The following is a 10,296-nucleotide window of genomic DNA, read 5'->3' as shown; positions in this document are numbered from 1 at the left end:
AATGTAGTGTACACGGGGGAAGGTTCGGACACCGAAGAGAGTCTGCACACAAAGTTGACTCTGTGAAATAAATTTCCGCCGAACCTGGGATCGAACTCACGCTGACAGCGGCCAACTGAATACAAATCCAGCGCGCTACCAACTGAGCTATATCCCCGCACACACACACACCTGGCAGGCTGGATTTGTTTTCTTTGTTATGCTAAAAATCGTAAGGTTTTACCTATCCGGCCCAAACCACCCCCCATCAACAAGCATAGAGGCTGCTATAAACAACAAATTATTTCTTTCTTTATTTGGTGTTTAACGTCGTTTTCAACCAAGAAGGGTTATATCGCGACGGGGACAGGGGGAAGATGGCATAGAGCCACTTGTCAATAGTTTCTTGTTCACAAAAGCACTAATCAAACATTTGCTCCAGGGGCTTGCAACGTAGTACAATATATTTCCTTACTGGAAGAATGCAAGTTTCCAGTACAAAGGACTAAACATTTCTTACATACTGCTTGACTGTTCCCCCCCCCCCCCCCCCACTCTGCACACATCACACAGCACAATCATACGGCACAGTTATTAACAGCGGGGGTAACTTGTGTACCTATTTTGCTCGCCCCCCTCCCCCACTCTGCACACATCACACAGCACATCAAGTCATACGGCACAGTTATTTACATCGACGGTAACTTGTGTAACTATTTTGCTCCCCCCCCCCCCCACACACACACTCTGCACACATCACACAACTCATCAAACATACGGCACGGTAATTAACAGCGGTGGTAACTTGTGTACCTCCTTTGCTCCCCCCCCCCCCTCCCACTCTGCACACAAATCATCAATTATACGACACAGTGAGAAACAGTAGGGGTAACTTGTGTTTTTCTTCTTCTTCCCCCACTCTGCACACATCACAACACAACAGATCAATCATACGACACAGTGATGAGCAGCAGGGGGGGGGGGGGGGGAGAGGAAGAAGAGAAGGTTCACAAGTTAACCCCGCTGCTCCGCTTCCCCCCCCCCCCTCCCCCACCTCATCCAGTTTGCGCACATCACGCAGCACAACAGATCGATCATACAACACAGTACAGAGCAGCGGGGTTAACTTGTGAACCTTCTCTTCTTCCTCTCCCCCCCACCCCCCCCCCCCAAAAAAAAAAAAAACCCCTCTGCACACAACACCCAACACAACACATCCATCATCCAACAAAGTGATGAACAGTGCAGTTTCCTTGTGTACCTCCTCTTCTTCATTCTACCCGCCCCCCTCCCCCCATTCCACCCACTCTGCAACTGTGGGGGTAACTTGCTTACCTCCTTTCCTCCCCCCCCCCCCCCACTCTGCGCACATCACAACACATCGATCATACGACACAGTGGGGGGGGGGGTAACTGGTCTTCTTCCTCCTCTCCCCCGCCCCACTCTGCACACATCACATGTACACAACACAACTCATTAATCATACAACACAGTCATAAAAAGCAGAGATAACTTGTGTACACCCCCCCCCCCCCCTACTCTACTCACATTAATCAACACAACACAACACAACAATCATACGACACATTGATAAACAACGGGGGTAACGTGTGTACCTCCTCTTCTTGCTCCCTCCCACTCTGCACACATCACACAACTGACACAACACATCAATCATACGACACCGTGATGAACAACGGGGCCGGTATAACTTGGTAACATCGTCTCCCCCCCCCCCCACCCCCCACTCTGCACACATTACACAACACAACACATCAATCATACGACACAATGATGAACAGTGGGGGTAACTTGTGAACCTGTACTCCCCCCACTCTGCACACACCATACAACACAGCACATTAATTATACCAAACAGTGATGAACAGGGGGGGTAACGTGTGTACGTTATCCGTTCTTGCACACAAAACAATACATTGATCATACGACACAGTAATGAACAGCTGGGGTAACTTGTGTACCTCCTGTCACCCCCCCCACACACACACACACACACATTCCACACACACACAACACAATACATTGATCATACGACACAGTAATGAACAGCTGGGGTAACTTGTGTACCTCCTGTCACCCCCCACACACACACACACACACACACACATTCCACACAGCACACAACACAATACATTGATCATACGACACAGTAATGAACAGCTGTGGTAACTTGTGTACCTACGGTCACCCCCCACACACAGTGACACACACACACACACACATTCCACACAGCACACAACACAATACATTGATCATACGACACAGTAATGAACAGCTGGGGTTACTTGTGTACTTCCTATCCTATCCCCCCTCCCCCGCCCCCCCCCCCACACACCCTGCACACAGTCATAAGACACAGTGACATACACATTAATCACCCCCCCCCCCCCCCACCTGTCCCACCCCCCACCCCTCAGGCAACAAGATTTGACCGCGTCTCCTTCTCTCTCTCAGTCTCTCTCTATATACACTACTCACAAAAAGTTAAGGATCACTATGAGAAAACAGGTGCTCAATAAAATCAGTTCGCTACTGTTATTTATTTCTCAGTCAAACCAAATTGTTATGAATTCTTGTTCAGCTGTAAGTGGGCGATGTTGTGTTAGTGGGAACATTGCACGGGATTCTCTACTACTGAACTTGGTAGCAAAAGAAAAAGCGGAAACTTGCGAAAAAGGACCTTGTTTTGGAGCGTTCAGCCTGAACACGTTGCACAAGCCACATGGACAAACCATTATGCACGTGCAAGCACTGCTGTTTATGTGTGAGATGCTGTCACTTGCTTGGCTTTTTGAGAAGACATACCACCAGTATTAGGCATTATCTGACAATGCCTCCACGACAAAAATTGAACGAGTTTGAGAGGGGACGAGCTGTTGCATGGTTCCAAGATGGTGTCCCCAAGCGAGAAGTGGCCAGGCGACTTCACGTGTCCATCTCGGTCATTGTCAGACTGGTTCAACGATTCCCAGCCACTGGGAGGGTCCAGGAAAGACGCAGACCTGGGCGACCAAAGAAGACAACTCCACGTGAAGATCGTCTCATTGAACGACTAGCCTTGAAAACAAGAACAGCCTCTTCCAGCATTATTCGAAGGCAGCTGAGGGTGGCTACTAACACCAGCATCAGCCAGCAGACCATACGGAATCGCCTTCATGGGTTTAACCTCCGTTCTCGTCGCCCAGCTGTACGGCCACGCTTAACTCCAGCCCATAGGGCAACACGCCGCGCCTTCTGCAGACGTCACGTGAGGTGGACACGTCAGCAATGGTCCCAGGTCCTGTTCAGTGATGAATCACGCTTCACCCTGAACCACAACGACGACCGACTGAGGGTCTGGAGGCGCCAAGGGGAACGCTACATTGACGCCACTGTCCAAGAAAAGGTGGCCTTTGGTGGAGATTCTGTAATGGTCTGGGGGGCCTTCAGCCTTCACCACAGAACACCCTTGTTTCATGTACAGGGTAACCTGACTGGCCTCCGATACCGGGATGAGATCCTTCGACCGTTGGCTGTGCCTACACTGCAGCAGATGGGACCGCAGGCTGTCTACCAGGATGACAACGCTCGCCCCCACAGGGCAAGGGTGGTCAACGACTTCCTGCAGCAGTCTGGGGTCAACAGAATGGAGTGGCCAGCATGCAGTCCCGATCTCAACCCGATTGAGAACCTCTGGGATGAGTTGGATCGCAAAGTGAGGAGCAACCACCCCCCTCCCAGGGATGTCCAGCACTTCTACCAGATGCCGCAGGCTAAGTGGCAGGCGCTTCCGCAGAGGATCTTCACCACCCTGGTCAACTCTATGAGGACTCGCTGCGTCGAGTGGCAGAACAGCCAGGGCGGTTACACGCATTACTGAACTTTTGGGAGCATCGGAATGCCATGTCTTGTGATTTTAACGACTCTGTGAAATTAAATTTCGATACGTACACACTTTGATAACATGTACAGACCAAACGATTGCTCTAAATTGAAAGAAATGTTGTATCGTTATCACTAAAGCATTGAATTAAACGTTTGCCAAATACCAACGCATTGGCTTTCTTATTTGGAAAGTTATGAATTTGTGTGCAAGTGATCCTTAACTTTTTGTGAGTAGCTTATGTTCAGATACACACACTTCAGTGGTGATTGACTTGTAAAAACTTGCACGAAGAGTGCTCAGAAAAGAATGGGGGTGGGGGGGGGGGGGGTAGATGTGACGCTCCGTTGTTTAGTTCCGACGAAGCGATGTTTCGCGCGAGACTCCAAATGTCAGTCTGTAGTTTATGCACGATATTATTTTGTCACCCCCATTCAGTTAATTTTCGATTGAATGTGATTTTTTTCCCCTGAGGATTGTGTGTGTATGTGCGCGCTCAACGATGCTTACAAAATCACAGCACAGATCTTTATGAAACGTTTTTCTTTGATGACGTTATATTTGACAGACAGACAGACAGACAGACAGACAGACAGACACACACACACACACACACACACACACACACACGCAGACACACGTACAGACAGACACACACAGACACACACTCACATACACACACTCACACAGATGCATATCGAAGTTTAACAAACCAGATTTTTAAAATTCAAACGTAGAATGTATTACTTTTCTCACACAAAGGAAACTGTACACGACAGAACATGTTTGAAACAGTCAATACATCGCTAAACATCAAATTTACAAAAATTGCAAAGTTATTCACATGTTAGATTATACAAATTATGGTCAGTTAAACAATAGTCGTTTGTATGTTACAGGTTATATTTACAATAGTTTGCTGAACGTGATATTCTCAGGTTGAATTTCCTTTGGTATGAGTGGCAGAGTGTTCACACTGTTTGCGATGTGTGATGTGTTCTCATTTCTGTAAAATGTCAACCGACATTTCTCTGTGGCAGACATTGAGAGATGAACACGAATGTCTTCTCTCATCTCTGTCTGTCTTTCTCTCTCGCTTTCTCTCTCTTTGTTTTGTCGAAACAAAAATGATACTTTTTTTTTTAAATTGCAAATGATTGTGACATTATGCGTTAATTGTTACCGTTACATCGTTTGTTTTGTTGTTCAAAAAGCAGCAAATGCTAATAAGTTATATCATAAAGCTCTTAAATATTGATTTTATCTTATTTATTCTCTCTCTCTCTCTCTCTCTCTCTCTCTCTTTCTCTCTCTCTCTCTCTCTCTCTTCCTCTCTGTCTCTGTCTCTCTCTCTCTCTTAGGTGAACAGGTTTACGTCCCTTTTCATACACACAGATTCTCCACTCAACAAGGAAATGGTAGGTTTGTGACGTCATTTGCTGATGACCTTGTTTAGATTTGAAGTCATCATTTGTCGTCGTAGTAAGCGTAGACATCCGGTCTGCTCCCCGCCTAATGGCCGATGTCTTCCGTCTTCGGGGGACTACGTGGGTTTAAATTTGGAGTGGTCCTTCTCCTAGAGGAGTTTCCTTGCAGGGATAGTGAGCCTCCTCTGCCCTCGTTTTAATTTTGGAGTGATCTTCTCCTAGGACAGCTGCCTTCCAGGGTTGACGAGCCTGTCCTGCCCGGCTATTTAACCCATAGTTGGGGGTTGGTTCGTGGGCACCAGGGCGTATCCACACGCCGGTGGGCCTGCATGCCACACGTCTAGGGGCCAACCTCCTCCGAGTCCTTGTAGTTCAGCCTGGGGCCTTTCAGTACCCAGTTCACGCCTGTCGCCACGATGGAGGCACTACAAAGGGCTTGCTGTGGAGAGGTTATGTACTGGCAGGAGAGACTGACGCAAGCTGCTCTCTTTTCGCGTTGTCCTGAAAAGGACGGTGCTAGCCAGCGGTGAGGGCTGAAAGCGAGAGGTGACAAGCACAAAACACTTCGCCAACACACCAGACACATCACACAACCATTTTGACGTCATCAAACTCTTGACTTTGAAGAAAAACCAATGTTCTAAATGAATTTTCCCTGTGTTTTATAAAGACGAAATTTCACGCAAGGTGTTTTGTCGGTGGTGATGATGATGGTGGTTGATGTCGTGGTGGAGGTGACGATGATGATGATGTCGTCGTTGTCAGAGAGCGGCAGGTTCCTAGGACTGTTGCGCTAAGTTCTAGTTGAATAGACTCAATAAAACTTCTCGCTTTTAGTTGTTGTAGTCTTTGTTGTAGTTATTGTAGTTGTTGGAGTCGGTGTGGGCGGTGGTGGAGGCGATGAGGATGTTGTCGTCGTTGTCAGAGAGCGGCAGGGGATGACGGCAGATACTGTTCTGTCTTAAGTCAAGAAGCAAATAAGTCCATTGCTGTTTTACTTGTTGTCGTAGGTGTTGTGGACGTTGTTGTTGATGTTGTTGTTGTTGATGTTGTTGTTGTTGTTGTCGTTGTTGTTGCTGTTGGAGGTCGCCGGGAGGTAAAGGAGAGACAGGTGTTGGTGGTGGCGGTGACGAGATGTGGGTGTCACTCAGTGTTGCTGTCTATGTGTTAACACCCTCCACCCAGATCACCTGGGCCGTGGACCGCGACATGGATCTCAGGCGGCCGGTATGGTCAGCACCATACACACCATACCCACCTAACAGACCACCAGCATACTCCAGGTAGACGACGACGGGTCTCTCCAAGCCCCACACTGTGTTCTGATGGGCCACCGTCACCGCCTCGTCTCGACCCCTACCTGCCGCTCTCTCTTCACCCGTGGGAGCAGACGTCATTTCCGCCAGTTGTCTCACGGCCGCTGTGTCGTGACGAGCCACCTTGCGGGTGGGGACGCCGCGTGACTCAAGGCCCCGGATGAAGGGTGCTGGTGAGAAGGGGTCATCATCCGTTGTGTCTGTGTCACACTCCATGGCACCCAGCACAAAGACGTCATTGAAGGTGAGGCCGCCCTGCCCGTGGGAAGCGTGGTCATGGCAACCTGAAACATCACACACACCGTCAACACCACATCGTCATGGTGTGAAATACATCATCGCCAACTGCAAGGACAACAACAACGATGATGAAGACAACGCCATCATCCCCAGCAACAACGACAACGACGACAACACAATCAGCAACAACAACGACGACGACAACGATGACATCTCTGGCAACAACTTCAACGGCAACTTTACCACCACCAGCAGCAGCAACAACGACGACGACACCACCAGCAGCAGCAACAACCACAAAACAAACATCAACGACGACCCATGTCTGACTCCCACACCATCACCGGCGTCAGCGACCCGTGAACAGGGACGACATCTTCACCAGCAGCGCGACAACCACCTGCATGCACACACACAAAAAAATGTTTTATTCAGTGTCAAACACCTCGCTCTGGCAGACTGGTGACGTTATTTCTTAACGAGGTCACAGAAACATGACGTAATTATCTACATTTATTTCAATAAAATGATGTCATCAAAATGTTGCACAATCAACTGAATCACACTTCTTGTTTTCTCAGAGACAGAGACAGGCAGACAGAAAGACAGACAGACAGACAGACAGACAGACAGACAGACAGACAGACAGAAAGACAGACAGACAGACAGACAGAGACAGAGACATATATGAAGACAGACATACAGCGAGGCAGACAGACAGACAGGCAGAAAGGCAGACAGACAGAGAGACAGACAGAGAGACAGACAGAGAGGCAGACAGACAGACAGACAGACAGGCAGACAGACAGGCAGGCAGACAGACAGACAGACAGGCAGACATAGAGGCAGACAGACAGACAGAGACATATGTATGAAGACAGACATACAGCGAGGCAGACAGGCAGACAGACAGAGAGGCAGACAGACACAGACAGACAGGCAGACAGACAGGCAGACAGGCAGACAGACAGACAGAGAGGCAGACAGACAGACAGACAGACAGACAGACAGACATAGGTGTACTGACAGTCACGCAGCGTGGTGAGTAAGTCGGCCACCAGCTGCCCGCATCTCTCACACCGCCATGGAGAGTAACTCTCATGTCCCTGTGTGTCACCCCCCCGCCAGCTGTAGAGATGATCAACTGTCACCACGGGGGGCCCGTCAGAGGGCGGGGCGACAGGCGGCGCGGTGTATGCCGGGACCTTTCCTTCCTTCATATCATCAGCCTGCTCCACCTCTCTCACCACACTGGGTGGCGACCTCAGGGGCTGCGTCAGGTGCTGCACATAACGCTCCATGTCGGCAGGTAGTTCAAGCAACACGCCGGCCGCCCACAGGCTGACCGTTATGTGCCGTTGTTTCAAAGCCTTGTGAATCACTGTGATGACGTCACTGTAACAGAACAGACAGGTGTGTCAGTGTGTATACAATACCCCGTTGTTTCAACGACCTGTAGATCTCTGCCATGACGTCACTGTAACAGAACAGAATTCACCTGTAAATTCCGATTACTGATTTGATGAAATAACCCTGCAGAAGGAAGTCACACGGTAAATCGTGCTGCCTGTATCTCTCCATTCTCTGGCGTGTGTTCTCCATGAAACAAAATAAAACCAAAAGAGCAGAGACACAGATATACAATGACGTAATAGGGAGATTAAGTGTACAGTGCCAGTGGTAGTGCTAGTGGTTAACTTAAGGAAAATCTATGTATCATTACGCGTTCCGCTTACGGTAACGAAACCGACAACGACGTCTCGGCGAGTGCGTTTAGTTTCTCTTTCGTTAACGTAATGGTAGGGAAGACAACTGATGCATAATTCTAAAGAGTACCGTCCCATGTCTTGACTCTTCATTTGGAAAAAGAAGAAAAGTCTTACCCATAGCAGACGACGTAGCAGACGACGCAGCAGACGACACAAAGAAAACCAACAACCACAGAACCGGTAAGTGCAATGTTGTTTGTATTGATACATCGTAATGTTTCTTATATATATATTTGATATATTTGAACCAAACAAGTGTTGAATAGGGGTATGCAGCACGTTCAATCTCTACAGAATCTTCACAAAGTTGAATGCGCTAGAAGAAAAGGAAGTGTTTACGTGCCGGCATCTCTTTTTCGACTGAGAATGAAATGCTTGTAGTTAATGTAGTACACGAGCAAGTACAGTCAAACATATAATATCACTTGTTCAATAATGTACCTGATCAAAACATTCACGTGCTGCGAATACTTGATGAATTTCGTTTCATTTACAGTGGAACCCTTAGTTTAAGACGTCTTAAAACTCAGAGAATTTGTTTCTTTCTCAGAAGGGTGTGAGTCTACGAATGGAGGGTAAGCTTATTGATGTTATGAACAAAAAAAAGAAAAAAATTCAAGCCTTATAAGAGGGAGGGGGGAGTCTTAAATGGAGGGGTCTTAAAAGGGGGTTCCACTGTACTAGCTGGATTGTATCTATAGTTGATATTTTTGTTTTTACATAGCAACATGGCAAAACGATTTGTTTACACAAACGACCTGGACCTCGACCTGCTGGACCAAGTGGTCCTCATTAATCCCTGGACCAGCAGCTGGGAAAAAGTGGCCAAAGCTGTCAGGGTCGCCCAACCCCGCTTTGAGGCTGTGACCACCAAGGGAATGAATGACAGGTGTCATCTCCTTATGACGAAAAGGAAGAGGGATAATGCCGAGGAACTGAAAGCGTATGTTGCCAATCGATTACTCGTATAGAAATATAATAATGCCTATTGGTTTTGTAATTATTGTTATTATATTTTGTATCTGTATTACATGTATAAATACTTTAAGTACATCCAACAATAATACATGTATGTACCAGTAAATTTATTTGTGAAATAAGTTATTGATGTTATTTCAGATCTGGAATTGAAGGCGAGGCCGAAACAGGCCTAACAATAGCGCTGGACGAAGCGCTGTTGTTGCGGGAGGAGGCAGAGAGGGAGAACACGGAGAAAAAGAAATCAAAGGTACATTGTATGATAGCATGTGTGCTGAGAGTGTGATACAGGCATCATAGGTTGTAGGCACACAAAAACAAAGTTTCCTATTTTTCTTGGCATGGTTACCATTATCAAAGATTATTTTAGGTGTGAACAAACAACTTCACCTCACCCCCAACCAACATTTTTTGCCTTAGCTTGCTATTTAGCGTTTAATTTTATTTTTTATATTGGAATCTTGGGTCTGGCTGATCCAGTCATTATGTTCTGGAAGACAACGCAGTTTGTTTGTTTTTAAATTATAGAGGGTATTACTGACATAAGGTACTGGATCTGTTTGAACCACAGCATACTAATTGCGAAGGCCTTCACCCCCCCCCCTAATTCCTTAATGTGAAGGTGACATTGAGTCATAAGGGCATTACCATTATTGTCATGTCAGTGTTACTGTGACAAACGGATTTGCACATAGTGTATATT

General features: G+C 47.3%; 1 protein-coding gene across 1 annotated transcript in view; it reads right to left on the bottom strand.

Moving 5' to 3' along the window:
* Positions 1-7,330: 7,330 nt before the first annotated feature.
* LOC138949826 (uncharacterized) overlaps positions 7,331-10,296 on the bottom strand; it is an 85,179-nt gene continuing 82,213 nt past the window's right edge. Inside the window, exons 10-11 of the mRNA XM_070321602.1 lie at positions 7,820-8,241; positions 7,331-7,353 (exon numbers count right to left, since the gene is read on the bottom strand). Of these exons, the coding sequence (XP_070177703.1) occupies positions 7,331-7,353; positions 7,820-8,241 (445 nt within the window). The remainder of the gene's footprint in view (positions 7,354-7,819; positions 8,242-10,296) is intronic.

This window comes from Littorina saxatilis, linkage group LG16, assembly GCF_037325665.1.
Source record: "Littorina saxatilis isolate snail1 linkage group LG16, US_GU_Lsax_2.0, whole genome shotgun sequence".
Lineage (NCBI taxonomy): Eukaryota > Metazoa > Mollusca > Gastropoda > Littorinimorpha > Littorinidae > Littorina > Littorina saxatilis.
This window is presented reverse-complemented; position numbering and strand designations above follow the sequence as displayed.